Source organism: Spermophilus citellus (assembly GCF_964194105.1).
Source record: "Spermophilus citellus genome assembly, chromosome: 6".
Taxonomy (NCBI): domain Eukaryota; kingdom Metazoa; phylum Chordata; class Mammalia; order Rodentia; family Sciuridae; genus Spermophilus; species Spermophilus citellus.
The window spans coordinates 78604310-78624775 of NC_138187.1; the positions used below are offsets into that span (position 1 = coordinate 78604310).

A 20466-nucleotide genomic window follows, 5' to 3' on the forward strand; every position below is an offset into this window, starting at 1 on the left:
TTAACTGCTCACAGGTACCATTAGCACTGTTTAGAGAATGAAAAGGCAAGCCAAAAATAGAATAGAAGGATACAAAGACTAATTTCTGAACTGTTTACAGACCAGTATCAAAAGATAGGCAATCGAGTAAAAAAATAGACTTGGAAAGGCACTTCACATAAGTAGTTATCAGTGTTCAGTAAACATAAGAAATGGTGTTCAATTTAATCTTCAAAGGATATGAAAATTATACCATAATTAGATATCACCACAAAACTACCATAATGGTTAAAATATAGAAGACATGACCAAGTACTGGCTAGGATGTACAGTAATTGGAACTATCATATTTTGCTTGCCATTGAAGGGTAAACTGGTATAAACATTTAAAAAAATGATTCAGAAATATTTACTCAAGATGAGCTATGACCTGAAAGTTAACTCCAAAAATAAAATTTTATATATAGACAAACTGGAAGACATGTAAGAGAATGTTTGCAAGAAAATTAGTTATTATAGCCATGAACTGGAAATACCATATTTCTCTAACAAAATAAAATATACTGTTTACAAATGATTATATAGCAATGAAAATAACCTACTGGTAAACATAATCATGGATAAATCTTGCAAATAAAATACTGAACACAGAAAATCTGATGTAAAGGAGTACAATAAAATGATTCTCTTTGTAAAATTCAAAATGTGGGCAAAATGCCTATGGCATTAGAAGTCTCGATAATTGGAAAAAAGAAGGCAGCAACTAGGAGGAAACATGGGCAATGTTCTAGTAATTGATCGTAGAAATGGTTAACTTGGTGTGCCTTGGATATACCTTGGTGAGCTGTATAGCTATATTTTATGTACTTTTCTATAAGTGTTTTACTCAATTAAAACAACTTTTTAAAAGTTCATTTACCTGTTTTTTCTGTGTTCTGTTCCTGTTTTCCAGCCAATCATCCATTTGCTCCTCAATTTCTTCTATAGAAGTTCCATGATCATAAGACTGAACATATGTATTTTCTAAAGGCATGTATACAGGAAATTCAGGTTTTGGTTTTTTAACTTTAACTTTCTTCTGTTCTAAAAAATATTTAAAAGAACCAGTTATTGGAATGTCTTAAGAATAAAAAGGATTTAAAAATATTCTAATAGTTTAGTCATAGACCATATCATGAAAGAACACATGGATAATTTTTTTAAATCAAAACAGAACTTCTTTGTTTTGAATAATCTGCTGCAGTTTTCTTGTATATTAATCACTGCATTATTTTAAAATAAAACTTAGATGTTAATATGATGATTATGATATTATCACCGTACCTTTAGTTTTCAAAGTATGTTTCACCAAACATTTCATTTTGGCACAATAGAAAGAGCTTTAACTTCATGTCTTAATCCTATGTTTAACATGTATTAGTTATATAATATTGGGCAAGTAACTTAATACTTAGGATAAGTAACCATTTTTTCTGTAAAATAAATTGGCTCTCAATAAATAGTATACATTTATATTTTCAATATTTTACAAAGATAAAAATATTAGCTGGCAACATCAGGAATAGTTATAAATACAATCATGTGTGACATAATGATGTTTTTGTCAATGAACATACAATGGTAGTCCATAAGATTATATTGCCTAGTGACATCAAAGCCATCTTAGTGTGTGTAAGCACCCTATGATGTTCCCACAATGATGAAATTGCCTAATGACACATTTCTCATAATGTATTCCTGCTAAGAAATGCCCAACTGTAAATGGCTATCAACTGGGCTCTCTACTACATCCCATTCTGATCAGCGACTCAACATGAAAAAGTGACTTATTCTTAATTACTATCATCAAAACTTACCAAACCTCACAACGATATTTTCATCCCCCTGTATTGGCATGCATTTGTTTATGTGTGCTATAATGTCAATGTAATAAAATCAGTAAATACTGAACCCATAAATATTTAAATTCAATGAGAAAAGGATTTAATAAATGATTCTGCAAAAATGGAATACTCATTTGAAAGAAAACTGGACTTAGTCTTATAAGCATTTTCTAAAATAAATTCCAACTGGATAAGAGAGTTTATTTTAAAAGTAATAAAATCTTACAAATTATATTAAAGATGACATTTTTAAAAAGTAAGAGTACATCTTAACTACTGAAAACCCAGATTCTTCAAAAGACAGATGTATCAAGAAAATAGAACATAGAATAAACGCATCAAAAAGACAAAAGATAGAATAAACCTATCAAGAGACAACAGATTTCAAAAGAATATTTGCAATTCAGAGAAGAAACAGAAGATTAATATAAAGAGTATAATAAAGAGATTAAATAAATTGACAAAGGAATAGGCAACCCAATAGAAAAAAATAGGTAAAGGTCATGAATAGGCAATACACAAATGAACAAATCCATTGGCCAAGAAACAAGAAAAGATGTTCTACTCTCTAAAGGTTAAAGAAATGCAAATTTGAGCAATGTCAAATATGGTCGTGAACCATCAAATAGATAGAAATTTTAAAAACCAATAATATGTGTTATTGGCAGAGAAAAAGCCATCTCTAAATTGGTGGTAAAAATGACAATTATTATAGCCATATAGGAAAGCAGTCTATTAAAATTAAAATTTAACCTTTTCCCTAGCAACAAAAGCATTAGAATGTAATTGTATGTGTGTATGTATATGAGTATATGTGTGTGTGTATAACTATTTTTTCCTTTTCTTTAGAGAGATATAAAACTAGTAACAATAAATGCTTAGTAGGAGAAATGACTGAATAATTATTGAACATGCATCCACAATGAGAAACATTAGATCACCACTGAAGTAGAGCTATAGCAGTTGACTAATAGAGATTCCATGAGTTTCAATAACAAAAGCAAGATGAATAAAAGCATATAAGTCCACACATTAAGGCAAAATAACACCTCTCCAAATCCCTATGTGTACATATCTGTATGTTTGTATATATTACATATATTCATGTAAATATATTTGAATATTAGTCTATAATCCATATGAAAAAAATATGGATTACTATACTAAGGTATGTTGGGAGAAAGATGGAGGAGAGAGGAAACATAGAGACAAACAATAAAGGAAAAGAGAAGAAACACCACAGTAAAAAATAAATAACATATGAATATACTTTTATATACTTTAAAAATTATTGACATAAACATAAGATTTAAAAAGGTGATACAACATAAATCTATCTGAAAGTGCAGATTTCTAAAACTACATGTCAATAGCTTAGTAAATTTTAAATTCTGTGCCATTTTAATAATGTAGGGCTAAGTTTATATCATCTAACATTTTGCAATTGGCAAGATCTTACATATATATTTTTTTTTATTGGATGTTCACAACCTTACAAAGCTCATGACAAATCATATTTCATAGATTAGAATCAATTGGGTTATGCACTCCCATTTTTACCCCAAATACAGATTGCAGAATCACATCGGTTACACATCACATTTTTACTAACTGCCATATTAGTGACTGTTGTATTCTGTTACCTTTCCTATCCTCTACTATCCCCCCTCCCCTCCCCTCCCATCTTCTCTCTCTACCCCATCTACTGTAATTCATTTCCCTCCATGTTTGTTATCCCATTCCCCTCGTAAACTCTTATATGTAATTTTGTATAACAATGAGGGGCTCCCTCCATTTCCATGTGATTTCCCTTTTTTTCTCCCTTTCCCTCCCACCTCATGTCTCTGTTTAATGCTAATCTTTTCTTCCTGCTCATCCTCCCTGTTCTGTTCTTAGTTGCTCTCATTATATCAAAGAAGACATTTGGTATTTGATTTTTAGGGATTGGCTAGCTTCACTAAGCATAATCTGCTCTAGTGCCATCCATTTCCCTGCAAATTCCGTGATTTTGTCATATTTTAGTGCTGCGTAATACTCCATGGTGTATAAATGCCACATTTTTTTTTATCCATTCATCTATTGAAGGGCATCTGGGTTGATTCCACAGTCTAGCAATTGTGAATTGTGCTGCTATGAACATCGATGTGGCAGTATCCCTGTAGTGTGCGCTTTTAAGGTCTTCAGGAAATAGTCCGAGTAGGGCAATAGCTGGGTCAAATGGTGGTTCCATTCCCAGCTTTCCCAGGAATCTCCATACTGCTTTCCAAATTGGCCACACCCGTTTGCAGTCCCACCAGCAGTGTACAAGAGTACCCTTTTCCCCACATCCTCGCCAGCACTTGTTGTTGTTTGACTTCATCATGGCTGCCAATCTTACTGGGGTGAGGTGGTATCTTAGGGTGGTTTTGATTTGCATTTCCTTGACTGCTAGAGATGGTGAGCATTTTTTCATGTACTTGTTGATTGATTGTATGTCCTCCTCTGTGAAGTGTTTGTTCATGTCCTTGGCCCATTTGTTGATTGGGTTGTTTGTTTTCTTACTGTCTAATTTTTTGAGTTCTTTGTATACTCTGGATATTAGGGCTCTATCTGAAGTGTGAGGACTAAAAATTTGTTCCCAGTATGTAGGCTCCCTATTTACCTCTCTTATTGTTTCTCTTGCTGAGAAAAAACTTTTCAGTTTAAGAAAGTCCCATTTGTTGATTCTTGTTATTAACTCTTGTGTTATGGGTGTCCTATTAAGGAATTTTGAGCCCGTCCCCACAATCTGTAGATCGGAGCCAACTTTTTCTTCTATCAGACGGAGAGTCTCTGATTTGATATCTAGCTCCTTTATCCACTTTGAGTTGACTTTTGTGCATGGCGAGAGGAGGGGATTCAGTTTCATTTTGTTGCATATGGACTTCCAGTTTTCCCAACACCATTTGTTGAAGATGCTATCCTTTCTCCATTGCATGTTTTTAGCTCCTTTATCAAATATAAGATAGTTGTAGCTTTGTGGATTAGTCTCTGTGTCCTCTATTCTGTACCATTGGTCCACCCGCCTGTTCTGGTACCAGTACCATGCTGTTTTTATTACTATTGCTCTGTAATATAGTTTGAAATCTGGTATCGCTATAACACCTGATTCACACTTCCTGCTTAGAATTGTTTTTGCTATTCTGGGTCTTTTATTTTTCCATATGAATTTCATAATTGCTTTATCTATTTCTACAAGAAATGCCATTGGGATTTTGATTGGCATTGCATTGAACCTATAGAGAACTTTTGGTAATATCGCCATTTTGATGATGTTAGTTCTGCCTAACCATGAACAGGGTATATTTTTCCATCTTCTAAGATCCTCTTCTATTTCTTTCTTTAGGGTTCTGTAGTTTTCATTGTATAGGTCTTTCACCTCTTTTGTTAGGTTGATTCCCAAGTATTTTATTTTTTTTGAGGATATTGTGAATGGAGTGTTTTTCCTCATTTCCGTTTCAGAAGTTTTGTCGCTGATATACAGAAATGCCTTTGATTTATGTGTGTTGATTTTATATCCTGCCACTTTGCTGAATTCATTTATTAGTTCTAGTAGTTTCTTTGTAGACCCTTTTGGGTCTTCTAGGTATAGAATCATGTCATCCGCAAATAGTGATAATTTAAGTTCTTCTTTTCCTATTTTTATGCCTTTAATTTCTTTCGTCTGTCTAATTGCTCTGGCCAGTGTTTCGAGAACTATATTGAATAGAAGTGGTGATAGGGGGCATCCCTGTCTTGTTCCAGATTTTAGAGGGAATGCCTTCAATTTTTCTTCATTCAGAATGATGCTAGCCTGAGGCTTGGCATAGATAGCTTTTACAATGTCGAGGTAAGTTCCTGTTATCCCTAGTTTTTCTAATGTTTTGAACATAAAGGGATGCTGTACTTTGTCAAATGCTTTTTCTGCATCTATCGAGATGATCATATGGTTCTTATCTTTAAGCCTATTGATGTGGTGAATAACATTTATTGATTTCCGTATATTGAACCATCCTTGCATCCCAGGGATGAATCCTACTTGATCATGGTGCACAATTTTTTTGATATGCCTTTGTATCCGATTCGCCAGAATTTTATTGAGAATTTTTGTATCTAGGTTCATTAGAGATATTGGTCTGTAGTTTTCTTTCTTTGAGGTGTCTTTGTCTGGTTTCAGAATCAGGGTGATGTTGGCCTCATAGAATGAATTTGGAAGAGCTCCCTCTTTTTCTATTTCCTGAAATAACTTGAAAAGTATTGGTATTAATTCTTCTTTAAAGGTTTTGTAGAACTCCGCTGTATACCCATCCGGTCCTGGGCTTTTCTTGGTTGGAAGTTTTTTGATTGCTTCTTCTATTTCATCTATTGATATTGGTCTATTTAAGTTGTGAGTTTCCTCCTGACTCAGTCTGGGCAAATCATATGACTTAAGGAATTTATCGATGTCTTCACTTTCTTCTATTTTATTGGAATATAGGTTTTCAAAATAATTTCTAATTGTTTTCTGTATTTCTGAAGCGTCTGTTGTAATATTGCCTTTTTCATCCCGTATGTTAGTGATTTGAGTTCTCTCTCTTCTTCTCTTCGTTAGTATGGCTAGGGGTCTGTCGATCTTATTTATTTTTTCAAAGAACCAACTTTTTGTTTTGTAAATTTTTTCAATAGTTTCTTTTGTTTCAATTTCATTGATTTCTGCTCTGATTTTAATTAGTTCTTGCCTTCTGCTACATTTGCTATTGTTTTGCTCTTCCTTTTCTAGGGCTTTGAGATGAAGTGTGAGCTCATTTATTTGTTGGTTTTTCCTTTTTTTGAGGAATGACCTCCAGGCGATGAATTTCCCTCTTAAAACTGCTTTCATTGTGTCCCATAGATTCCGATATGTTGTGTCTGTATTTTCATTTATCTCTAAGAATTTTTTGATTTCCTCCTTTATGTCTTCTGTAACCCATTGATCATTCAGTAACGTATTGTTCACTGTCCATGTGATGTAGGATTTTTCCTTCCTTCTTTTATCATTGATTTCCAGTTTCATTCCATTATGATCTGATAAAGTGCATGGTATTATCTCAACCCCTTTATATTTACTGAGGGTTGCCCTATGGCATAATATATGATCTATTTTTGAGAAGGTTCCATGTGCTGCTGAGAAAAAAGTATATCCACTTGATGATGGTTGATATATTCTATATATGTCAGTTAAGTCTAGGTTATTGATTGTGATATTGAGGTCAATAGTTTCTTTATTCAACTTTTGTTTGGAGGATCTGTCCAGTGGTGAGAGAGGTGTGTTGAAGTCACCCATGATTATTGTGTTGTTGTCTATTTGATTCTTGAACTTGAGGAGAGTTTGTTTTATGAACGTCGCAGCGCCATTATTTGGTGCATAAATATTGATAATTGTTATGTCTTGTTGGTGAATGGTTCCTTTTAACAGTATATAATGTCCTTCCTTATCCATTTTGATTAACTTAGTCTTGAAGTCGATTTTATTCGATATGAGAATGGCCACACCTGCTTGCTTACGAGGACCGGGTGCTTGGTATATTTTTTCCCAACCTTTTACCTTGAGCCTGTGTATGTCTTTTCCAATCAGATATATCTCCTGGAGGCAGCATATTGTTGGATTTGTTTTTTTAATCCATGTTACCAGCCTATGTCGCTTTATTGGAGAGTTTAAGCCATTAACGTTTAGAGTTACTATTGATATATGGTTTGTACTTCCTGCCATGTTTGATTATTTATCTCTTTTTTTTTTTCCTAATTTAGTTTGTTTCTCCATGATTAGCTTTCCCCCCATCCTCTGTCTTTACCGAGGCACTGCCCGCTGCTGGTTTTGGTTATTGTTTTCCATTTCTTCCTTGTGTAGAGTTTTGCTCAAGACGCTTTGCAATGCTGGTTTTCTGGCTACAAATTCTTTTAGCTTTTGTTTATCATGAAAGATTTTTATTTCGTTGTCGTATCTGAAGCTTAATTTTGCTGGATACAGAATTCTTGGTTGGCATCCATTGTCTTTCAGTGTTTGAAATACGTTGTTCCAGGATCTTCTCGCTTTCTGCGTCTGTGATGAAAAATCCGTTGTCAACCTTATTGGTTTACCCCTAAATGTAATCTGCCTCTTTTCTCTTGTAGCTTTTAATATTTTCTCTTTGCTCTGTATATTGGATATCTTCATAACAATGTGTCTTGGCGTTGGTCTACTGTGATTTTGTGTGCTCGGTGTCCTGTATGCATCTACAATTTGTATATCTGTTTCCTTTTTTATTTCTGGAAAGTTTTCTGTAATTATTTCCTTCAGCAAGTTAATCATTCCCTTGGCATGAATCTCTGTGCCTTCCTCTATCCCAATGACTCATAAGTTTGGTTTTTTTAAGTTATCCCAAATCTCTTGGATGTTTTTCTCGTGATTTTTTACCAGCCTATCTGAGTTGGCTAGACTCTTTTCAAGATGATATATTTTGTCTTCATTATCTGATGTTCTGGCTTCTACTTGCTCCACTCTGTTAGTGATACTCTCGATTGAGTTTTTAATTTGGTTTATCGTTTCCTTCATTTCTAGAATTATTGTTTGATTTTTTTTATAATCTCTATCTCCTGATAAAGATGCTTAACTTCTTCTTTTATCTGTTTATGTAATTCATTTCAATGTGATCTTTAAGGTTCCTTTCCATATGTCTAAGGTGTTCCTTGAGTTCTTTATATGGCCATTTTTCTGATGACTCCAGGTCCTCCTGAATATTTAGGCTGTCTTTCATTGTTTGTACTCCTTTTCTTCCTTGCTTTTTTATGCTCATGATACTTCTTGTTCTGTTTGACTGCTGAGTTACTGTTTACTCTTATGAATTTATTTGATGCTTGGGAGGAGAGGTATTAGAAGGGAAGGGAAGAAGTCACTAAAGAGAGTGAGTGTAGGCAGGTGGAATTCAAGAGAGGGGGAATAAGAAAGTTGAAAAGAAATGAAAAGACAAAAGAAAAAAGTGAGAAGAAAGAGAGAAAAAACGAAAAAATAAAAATTTAAAACAAACGAAAAAAATTATAATGGTAATAAAAAATGGAAATTGAAGTTTAAAAAATAATAGTAATAATAACAGAATAAAAAGAATTAAAAAAAATTGAAACCATTAATAAGAAAGTTAAAGAACAGCAACAACGTTAACTACAAAAAGTGAGAATAAAAAAAATACTAATAATAATCATTAAAAAAATAATAATAATAATAAATGCAGTCATAGAGCTCGATTAACTTCTCTTCCAGTAGGTGGAGCTATGCCCACTGGGCCAGGCTTCTCCTTTTGATAGGTGGGAACCAATGACTGTGCCTCAGCTCTTCTTCCCAGACTGTGCGGGTCTCCAGTCCTGAGTGCCTAGGTCCTTCTCTTGTGGTTCCTCAATCCAGGCCCCACTCGCCTGTGACGCTTACCACATTACTGGCTACACGCTGGGTCTGCTGCTCCTGGGAGCCCTGTTTTCATGGATGCCTGGGCACACCCTTTCTGTTTGCCTCCCTCGGACCCTAAGTTTGTAGGGCTTGGGGCTGAGGACCCCCAGCGAATTTGTTTGCCCTCAGGTAGCAACTCCCCTGGTAGCTGGTGCAAGGGACTTCTGTTGTCAGCCCTGGTGGGAGCGATAGCCGGGATTTCTGCGCCGCTAGTCCCACGTCACTCCTGATTCCCTGGGTCTGGCTATGGTGCTCAGTTTTTTTTTTTTTTTACCTCTGTGAGATCAGGTGGGCCGACTAGTTATTTCAGCGGGGTCGTTAGTGCTGAGTCACGAGAAGCAGGCGATCCGGGGCTTAAACGCAGCAGATACGTGCTCAGTGTGTGTTTTCTGAGGGGACCAAAGTGTACGCCCTAGCTCCACGTCAGCTCAGCATTGCCTAGTGATCCTGAGCAAATAGGCTTTAGATAATTTAAAGCTCCCTATGCCCGGGAGCACGCCTGCTGCCATGTTAGACCTCCTCAATGATATTCATGTTACCCTTACAGTTTCCTGGCATAAGCAAGATCTTGGGGTTATACAAACTGCTGCTTCTGTTTCCAGTCCAGTTTTCTAGAACTGAAACCCTGCTGCCGTCGCCTCCACCTCTGGGCCGCGCTCTTGGGCGCCGTGCTTGTCCGCGACCTTAGCAGCGCCGCCGCGGCCTCCGCTGCTCCTCGGCCCGGTGCCTAGCTCCCGGGGCCCAAGCGGCTGCCGCCGCGGCTCTCCAACCCCCTCCTCCGGAGCACGGGTCCCCTCGCAGGGGGATGCCGAACGACCCCAGAGCAGGCTCTGCCCCAAGGTGCAGCAGGGAACAGGCGACCGAGGCGCTTGAGGCCGTGGTCCAGCCTTCGGAGGACAGGGCTCGGCACGCAGCCCAGTTCCAGTCTCTAGATGCGGCATCTGGACCGTGTAGACAGGGCCATCAAGACAGCATGCCAAAAGCAAATGGCGGCTCCCGCGGAGTGGATTTTCGGCCCCGAAACCCCAGCCCAGCCAACAATTTCAATCCACTAACTCTCCCTGTATAGACGATATTAAAAAAAAAAAAAAAGGGCGGGGTGTACTGAGCTTTCTTTGCCTCAGGTACTTACAATCCACTGCTGATTACCCATTCAGCTTCTCTGCCGGGAGCGAAGTGAAAGAGGAAGCAGATGGGCGCAAAGCGCCCGTGGCTCTGGAAGGCGTCCGGGAGCCAAGCGTCTCTTTTTCAATCTCTTTGTTTTTTCTGCTGCTTGGCCGGGTGGTCCACTACAGACTAATGGTGAAAGGAGCTCTAACAAGCTGCGCAAAATCTCGATTAAAGCCGCTGCTCTGAGCACCAGGCTCAGCACTTCAGCAACCCCCGTACGCAGCCTGGTTTGCTATTTCATAAAGGCTTGGTTAGATTCCCTTCACGTCGCCTCCTGAGCTGGGCGGGCGGGGGGCTGTTTGACGTGCGGGCGGGGACCCTTCTCGCCGCGCCGGGCCCGGCCGCCGGGGGCCGTTTGCAGAGCCGGGCAGGCGGCGCCGGTGGCCGTTTGGCGGCGGCCGGCAGCGGGACTGGACCTCTGCACTGCGTGGCCAAGATTCACTCGTCTGGGACAAACTGTCACCTCTAATAAACTTACTAATTCCCGGCAGGTCTCCTTTCAGCAGAATTTTGCTAGAAGTTCCTAAGTAGGTAGAATCTAGGTGTATTAATGGGTCTTTCTGATCCCGTTAATGTGGAGATACTGAAAGTGCTGCTTCCTCGCCGGCCGCCATGTTGGGTCCCTTACATATATTTTTTAAAATAGGTATTTTCAAAACCAAATGTCTTTTAGAAAATATGCCTATAAATTAAAGGCTTCTATTTACTAAGCAGTCTCATCATCCCTCTAATTCTCTACCTTTAGTAAAACCTATATAATCAGCATGGATCCAAGCATCATGAATTCTGGAAGTAATGAACATATCATTATTTATACTTCATTCAGGAAAAAACAAATCTCAGACTATTTTTAGCAGCATTATGAAGTTTATATGAAAAATTCTGAGTTAAATAAAAACATGGAGTATCTTGATGCTGGGGTGGGAGTCCTTATTAAAGTTTCATAAATTTTGGCATCAAGTTTAGATAAATTGATGCCAAATGATAAAGCCCTGACAAAGGCAAAAAACAAAATCAAACCAATTATGGGCTTGGGATGTGGCTCAAGCGGTAGCACACTAGCCTGTCATGCATGCAGCCCGGGTTCAATCCTCAGCACCACATGCAAACAAAGATGTTGTGTCAGCAGAAAAGTAAGAAATAAATATTAAAAAATTCTCTCTCTCTCTCTCTCTCTCTTTAAAAAAAATCAAACCAATTAACTAAAGAAAAAAAATCAAATAACAAAATAAAAAATAAATAGCAAAAAAACAAAAGTAAAACCCTGATTCATTACATGTTTGGTGAAGAGAAATAGTTTCATCATCCCCCCAAAATTAATTCAGTAAGATTATCAAAGGAATGATAAATGAGCCAATTATCATTTTAAGGGGTCCTTCAGTTTAATGTTCCTTCCAAACAAAGTGGCCCAGGAATAAACAAAATAAAAACAAACTAATTCTGAGACAGTGTAACTCTGTGGTGGAGCACTTCCGATTATTACAAGGCCCTATTCAATCCCTAACACCACAAAACAAACAAACAAACAAAAACATTCCGGCACAAGTAGTCGGTTTATTAAATACTTGGAAACTTTAACAACTCAATTTATAAGCCAGCTACTTTGATCAAATATTTTCTGTCTCAAAGTACAAGTGTTTATTGTGGCAGGACCCATTTACCAAATAGTGATTAAGGTTCTTTGGTCAGGAACTTCAGCCTATTTTTCAGGTCTTAAGATTAACACTTGTACCTTGATAGTATTGTAGAAATTAAGCAAGACACAACATCTTAAAGGTATCTTTTTTTAGCACACACAGGTAATTTTTCTTGGGAAAATATTCTGACAATAACAACCACTGTTTCAGGCAAGCAAGTCAGAAAAACTGTAGCCACACCCTCTTCCCCATACCTCTCATCCCTGTAAAGGCTAATGGGAAGACCAGAATTCTGCCCTTACCAGCCTGCAATGAGGCACTCCAACCACCCCACCAGAAGGATGTGAGAGAAGGCTGAGAGGTAATGAAGATTCTCCCCTCCCTTTGTGGAGTCAGTGGAGACCACATGAGTATGCTGGACTTTCAGGTCTACTGAGCAGTAATAAGATATCTGTGTCTTTCCCTGACACAATGGTTTCAGAGGAAGCCTAGTGAAGAATCAGGGCTTTTACAACTGCTTAGTGGCACTTGGAATACCACCTTCTATAATATTGAAAGATAGAGATCGGTAAAGCAGATGAAAATCATGGCTTTTGTATATGCCATCCACAAGAAACTCACTTCAAGTATAAATACAGGTAGGTTGAAAGTAAAAGGATTGAGAAAGATAAACCATGCAAACATTAACCAAAAGAAAGCAGAGGTACTCTATTACTATCAAAGTAGACTTCAGAACAAAGAAAATCTGGGATGAAAAGGGATACTGTGTAATGACTTAAAAAAAAAAGGTCAGTCTACCAAAAAGACATAGCAATCCTAAATGTGTATGCACCCAGCAACAGAGCTATAAAATAAAATGCATAAAACTGATGGATCTGAAAACAAATTCAAAATTATAGTCAAAGACTTCAATACCTCTTTCTTTATATTTAAAAGCACAACTAAATAGAAGGTAAGAAAGGATATAGAACTAAACAATATCATCAATCAACTGGATTTAACTGACATATGTAGAACCTTCCATTTAACAAAAGCAGAATACACATTCTTTTCAAATACATGTGGAATATATGCCAAAGAGAGACAATATCTTAGACCATAAAACATACATCAACAAATTTAAATTAACTGAAATCAGAGTGTGTTTTCTCATTAAAAGTGAATGAAACTTGAAATTTGTAACGAAAGGTAAAAGGAAGATGCCTGAACTCTAGGAAATTAAAGAACATAATTTTAAATAAATGGATCACACAGAGAAAATCCAAGAAAGAAAAACAATGAATCTGAATCAAATGAAATTACAGTATATCAAAATATGTGGGACACAGCCTAAACAGTGCAGAGAGGAAAATTTATTTATTTCTCTTGCCTAGCATGTTTGAGGCACTGGGTTCGATTTGCAGCACCACATATGAATAAATAAATAAAAATAAAGGTCCTTAACGATTAAAAAAATAAATTAAAAAACCCCAGCTCTGATAAAGCATGACCACTACTATGTATCATAAAGCAGGTACAAGTGTTATACATTCAGAGTATGATATAGTACTGTCCTACATCTATGATAATAGAGGATATAATTAAAAAGGCATTATCTGAGACTTGATTCTACTTTCCAGCAGAGGCCCAAAGGATGGTACGACACAGCTCTGTAAAGAAGTGTACTTCCTTAGGATTTCCTTTCATTGGTGGCACAGTTCCCAGTACTCATTCGTAGAGAGGGAGATTTATAGCACTAAATGTTTACATTGAAAGAGAGGGAAGGCTTCAAATCAATATCTAAATGTCTACATAAATAAACTAGGAAACAAAGATGAAAACAAAACTGAAATGCATTCTGCTGTCATTTGTAATTAGAACAAATTTAAAAAAAGATGAAAACAAGCCTAAAGCAAGCAGAAGAAAGGCAATAACAAAATCAACAAAATTGAAAACAAAAACAAGAAAAAAAATCAGTGAAAAAAAGAATTCTTTGTAAATATTAATAAAATTTAAAAACATCTGGCAAAATTGGTAAAGAAAAAAGAGAGAAGACAAAAGTTACCAATATTAACACTGAAAAGGGGGAAATGATAGGACATACAAACATGAAGAGAAAAAGCGAGTATTAGAAAAACTCTAGATATATAATTTTTTTTTAGTTGCCAGTGGATTTTTTACTTTATTTCTTTATTTATATGTGGTGCTAAGGATCGAACCCAGGGCCTCACACATGCCAGGCAAGTGCTCTACCACTGAGCCACAATCCCAGTCCCTAGATATATAAATTTGATGATTTATATGAAATCAACCAATTTCTCAGAAATACAAATTATACCAACTATGGGCTGGGGATGTGGCTCAAGCAGTAACGCGCTCGCCTGGCATGCACGGGGCGCTGGGTTCGATCCTCAGCACCACATAAAAATAAAATAAAGATGTTATTTCCACTGAAAATTAAAAAATAAATATTAAAAATTCCCCCCCCGCTCTTTAAAAAAAAAGAATTATATAACTAACATGAATATTATTTTGTAATTGTCTTTTGTAATTGTCTAGAAACTTGTCTAAATGCTTAGGTGACATTTATAAATATACATAGAACTATACTTATTTATAATTCATAATCCATTCATCCATTTACTGAACATTTGCTTTGGGCCAGAACACTATTCAATGCTGCAGACACAATGTAAAAAAGAAACAGTCCCTAAAGCTGCCCAGAAACATGAAGGAACATTGTAGACAAAAAATAGCATCTTTAAAATTATTATGCCCTAACCTCTGAAACTTGGAGTGAACAAATGCAGATAAAGTCCCTACCATCATGGAGCTTATATTATATTCTATTGGGAGAAACCAGATGTAAATAAAACTAATAAATAATGTTAAGTGTGTGAGATGCTATGGATAAAATAAAGCAATGTAAAAAGACAGAGCATTTATATGTGGGAAAGATATAGAAAAGCTAAAATTAGATAAAAAGACCAAGGGTTGGAAAATGTCTTCTTTAATAGTATGTTCAACTTTTCCTAAAATCAGGAAGAACTATCTTTAGTATTCAATGGAAGATTTCTTTATAATATGCTGATCATTTATTCAAGGTTGCTCACATCATACAACAATATTGCAAACAGAACAAAGCCTTTTAAAACAATACTATAGCATTGTACAGTACTGTTAAAATATACGGTAGTTGATTAGATTTGGCACTAAATATCAATTGTGCCTGGCATGGTGACGCATGCCTATAATCCCAGCAACTAAGGCAGCTGAGGCAGGAGGATACAAATTCAAGGCCAGCCTCTCCAGCTTAGTGAGACTCTGTCTCAACATAAAAAATAAAAAGGGCTGGGAATATAGCTCAGTAGTAGAGTGCCCCTGGGTTCACTCCCTAGTGCTCATCTCCCAAATCAATTATAATTATAGTACTGAATATAATAGGACTTTGTAGATTTTGGATGGCCCCATACTTGAGGAGTTGTGTGACTCCATATTGATTTTATCCCTCCTTTGGATTTTGGACTTTGAGTTTAGTAATAAAGAATTTTCTATGCACAATACATTAAGTACAAGTGAATCTATTGGAAAGTGGTACAGAAATCTTAAAAAATTTAATGACTACTGAATATGAATTTAAAGGCAATCCAAATTTAGTCAGTTTTATATGACACTGTTAACAAAGTAAGAGAATCTTTAAAACTCACTTGGAAGTGTTTCAAGTTCATTTCTAGTCAGTGCATCTTCTTTTTCCTTCAATCTTGTTTCTTTATATTTAGCATAAAACTGCCCAGCATCCTTAAAAAAGAAGTTATAAGTAAATTAACATAAAAATCAGTTTGCTTTGACAGTGTTTTTACTATAATTTCCTTTTAAAGCAGTATATTCATTTTATAAGTAGCCATTCTTTTTTTAATATATATTTTCAAATTTTATGATGAACACAAGAAACTGAATAAATACTTCTCTACAAGTTTTCTCTCCTGAAGAGCTAAAGCCAGAAACTGCATGAGTATAAATTTAAGTAAACTGTTCTCTCTCAAATATGAAAAGGAGCTTTACACTTCCTGTTTTCTTCCATCATATGGCATTTTCTTGAAATCATACTACTAGATGGACAGACAGAGAAAAACTCACTTTCTGAACTGAATTATTTGGCAGCACTCAGTCTATTTTCATATTAGTCCCTTACCTCCAATATATTTTCAAAATTATTATGTGCAGATCTGATGATAAAACAAATATGAACATGGTGATATAAATGAAAAGTCATCACTCCTCCTTCCATCACCTTTAGATGCCAGTAGAGAACTATAATAATGGAGGATTGAGGACTGAGGACACATAATACACACACTTAGGTAAGATATAGTGGCTAAAGTCTCAATGAGTGACACATATGTAAGACTTCAGCAAGGTGCCCCCCAAATGACTAGGCCTTAAATAATCACAGACATGAAAATAAACAAATTGATGCTTTAGGTATATGATGATCCTAACAATGAAAAAAAAAAGTAAAACATATTCCCTACATTCCTTGACTTAAACTTCATATTCTACAGCAACAACACTTGTAGCTACCAGTCCACACTGTGTTTCCATGACTACATTCGCCTGGCCCTCTAGCTGAAGTGATTTTGCTCCCCCCACCATTATTCTGGCAAACTACTTTCCATAGTTGAAAACTGTTGAAGCAATATCTTCTGCAGAGTAATTCCCTCCTGTATGCTACTTCTGTACTTAAACACTTTTATGATTATATAATGCTGTATTCTTTCCTAGAAGATAGGACATTTGAGATAGGGATATGTGTATACCCAGTGCAAGTATCTTGCCATAGACTGGGCAATAAGTGTTAATTGAACTCAACTAGATTGAAATATATGAAAAACCTTATAAAGAAAGAAATGAAAAGGCTTGATGATTAATGTAGAATAAGAAAAGAAAGATATCAAAGATAACTGTAGGGTAATATTCCCAGACTCTAAGATTTCTTAAGATTTTTAAAGCAGATATATCATAGATCCACCTGAGAAGGTTATTTCTGCAGAAAATAAAGGAATAAAACCAATCATTGACACCACCCAGATCAGAAGTAAATACATGAGCACTTAAGCCTTAGATTGGAATTATCTTTTTTCATCTATGACTATATCCAAGTCAAAGCTTTCTTCTACATTCTATGTCTCTTAGGATTATTTCAGAACTCTTATTATCAATCTGATAATGAATTAGGGAAATAATAAGGTATTTCTAATATCAATGCATCAATATAGTAAAGATGTTTCTTTATTCTTTTCATTCTCATTTTTATGTTTCTACCTCATTTCTACTAGAAGAGTTCCCACAAGTCCTGGGCCAGCTAAACAGTGGTGTAACTTGAAAAGTACAGAAGGTCATGCACCCAATTTATTCATCCTCCCATGCCCATATATACTTTAAATTTCAACAAGGTTTTGGGTTAAAGTTTTATCATCCCTTAATATTACCCACCCCCCCTTAAAAATTCAACCCTGGAGGAGTATTATTTTATATTAAGCCATATCAGTTATTTATACCTTGGTGTGAATGAATGAATGAGCTTATTAGCTTCTTTCCACAGAGTAGGTTTTAATAGTAGGGAAGAAGAAAAGGCCAGGAAGGCATTGGCTCCTTGAGGGGAGTAGGAAATGTGGCACCATGCAAAAAAAAGAAGGGCAAAGGTTAGTTATTTATGAGAGGTGAAAGGAGGTAGGTTGAAATCAATCATCATAGTATAGTACAGTGAGATATGATTAAGAGGACAGATTTTGGAGCCAGACTACCCAGATGAAGATCCCAGCTCTGCCATTTTACTAGCTATGTGACATTCAGCAAATCACTTCCCTTCTCTATGGGTCAATTTTCTCATCCATAAAATGGGGATAATAAAATTACCTAACTCAGAGAAATCATTGTGACGATAACTGTCAATGTTTGGGAAACACTGAAGAATGATGTTTTGTGCCTAGTTAGGCTTTATATTTTTATCATTTTGACTAGAATCTTGTTGTCTACCAAAAGGGCAAGTTTTTAATGATTTATACTTCAACAAATGCCTCTGTCCAAATCCTGTGTCTTGCTGCTTATATGATTTCTCTCTATCTATATCCTTCTTGCCTCAATGGAAAGACCTGTTGCTGGGTAACAGCAACTTCTTTCTAGTGGTCTTGCCAAGTTTGAACATTTCTCTACTAATGTTTCTTCTTTTTGCTATAGCACACAATTCCACAAAAAGTTCTTCTTTAAAATACCTATTTGATCCCAAACAACATTCATCTGAGGGCTGCAATGCACTGGACACCTTAACCTATTCCAGCTAATCCAAGAGTTTTCATACATTCCTGTCTCATTCACTGTTGGTTGAAGGCAGAGCATCTTCCATTTATTCCATTTTATTTAAATGTTCCTCATGCTTTTTCTTTTCTTCTTATCCTACTTGCATTTTCAAATTATAATTACATATGTGCTTTCCAGAAAGTATTACTTCACTAACAAATCTATAATTTAAAAAATTTCCACTGTACTAAGTAACTACTTTGTTTCAACTATCCTTGTATATGGCATGAGATATCACACTATAAGATGCACTGACAAACAGAAGACTCTAAAAGAAAAGTGATCAAATGGTGAGGCAGCTTGAAACTCTCTGTATCTTGTAACAGACTGGAGATGAGAAGATTTGGGATAACCTGATAACTACCTCAGAATATTTTAAGGGTCACTGCAGAAAAGAATGGTGTGAATTCTACATAAGTTTCAGAGATGGAAGTTTTGATTTTGGACAAACAAGGAAACATTTTCTGGTAATTAAATTTGGTAAAAATAAAATAGACGGACTCAGGAGGTAGTATTCAAGAAAACACTAGGTGACTGTTCTTTAAGTTCTAAAGGGGATTCAATCTCAAAAAGAGGTTGAACAAGATCAACTGTTTCCAACATTTCTTCTTTCCCATTCTTCCTTAGAGGATATTTCAAGAGAACACAATTGTTGTATTTAGAAGAGAAAATACCTCTCCCCTCAAAAAAAAAAAAAAAAATCATTTTGAGTCCAGGATAAACTCCAGTTTACCTAAACAGGAGTTACAGATTTCCTATGAATATAAACATTATATTCATCCCTTCATCTTTAATATATTGCCTGTTTCATCATAGAGGTTTAATAAATATATAACAAATAAATGAATGCTTACTTTAATTCATTAAGGCTCTGAACTGGCTAGATTTAGTTCCATAATACTGTATTAAAAATGAAAGAGCTTGATTCTCTAGGAATTTATAATTGTTATAGGTAGAATTATGAGCAAAAACTTTTACTCTAGAAGAAACTTTCTTTATACTTAACAAAACTTCTCAAAGAGTTCAATATTCACCTGTGAAGACAACAAGTTGAGGGCTTGATTTTACATTTGAAACTAAGGCAAATTTAAATTTATGTCATGAGTATTCATTGTATGTAACTGTAAAGCATAGGCACCTGCACAAAAAGTCATTAAATAGTTACACATATTTATTTATATTTATCTACTGAACCATTGTTATGTATTCTTTTGTTAGGATATGTGGGGATTATATGATACAAAAGTTGTCCTTCAAAAAGGCATAAAAATAGGAATGAGCACGTAGTTCAGTGGTAGAGTGCTTATCTGGCATATGTGAAGCCCTGGGTTCAATCCCAGGTAATGCTAAAATAAATAAATTATAAATATTAAACTAAATTGGAATATAGAATATAAGTTCCTTGAGAACAGAATTTTTCTTTTCTATTTTAATTTCCATGGCCTAGTACAGTTCCTGGTACATAGTAAGGACACATAAATATTTGCTAAAGAGAAGATGGTACTTGCCCAGCATTTTATCTTTCCCCCCACATTTCCATGCCCTCTTAAGATAAGGTAGGTCAAAGAACTAGTTCTAAATGAACTGTGGGTGAAAGTATAATTTAAAAATAATATCTTTTACGAATCAACAGAAAAGCTTATGCAAATCTCTAGCTCTCTACACTTGCCATGATGAGCAAGAAGAATACATCTTTCAGATGGGCACAGCTAGAAGCTGGCAAAGACATTATTGTGCTCAGTTCCTGAATGGCTAGCTAGAACAGAATGCTCCCTTTCCATGATAGACATATGGCATAATCTAGAAAAATATTTACAGCTACTGGAATTTCAGGATATCCCTCATACAAAACACAAAAATGTTTCAGATTTCTGAATTTTTCTAAATTTTGGATATTTGTCTCAATATATATAAAAAATGAGATATTTTGGGGATGAGACCCAAGTCTAAACACAAAATTATTTTATATTTAATATATACCTTATAGCCTGAAAATAATTTTATACAATATTCTTGAAGGTAACTTCAT

At 35.6% G+C, this 20466-nt stretch overlaps 1 protein-coding gene across 2 annotated transcripts in view; it reads right to left on the reverse strand.

Moving 5' to 3' along the window:
- DNAJC1 (DnaJ heat shock protein family (Hsp40) member C1) overlaps positions 1-20466 on the reverse strand; it is a 234156-nt gene that overhangs the window by 84516 nt on the left and 129174 nt on the right. For both annotated transcript variants that reach the window (XR_014022775.1, XM_081300173.1), the window contains exons 7-8: positions 15788-15878; positions 899-1062 (exon numbers count right to left, since the gene is read on the reverse strand). Coding sequence is in view for 1 of the 2 variants with exons in the window: in XM_081300173.1 (XP_081156299.1) it covers positions 899-1062; positions 15788-15878 (255 nt within the window). In the remaining variant the exon portion in view is untranslated. The remainder of the gene's footprint in view (positions 1-898; positions 1063-15787; positions 15879-20466) is intronic.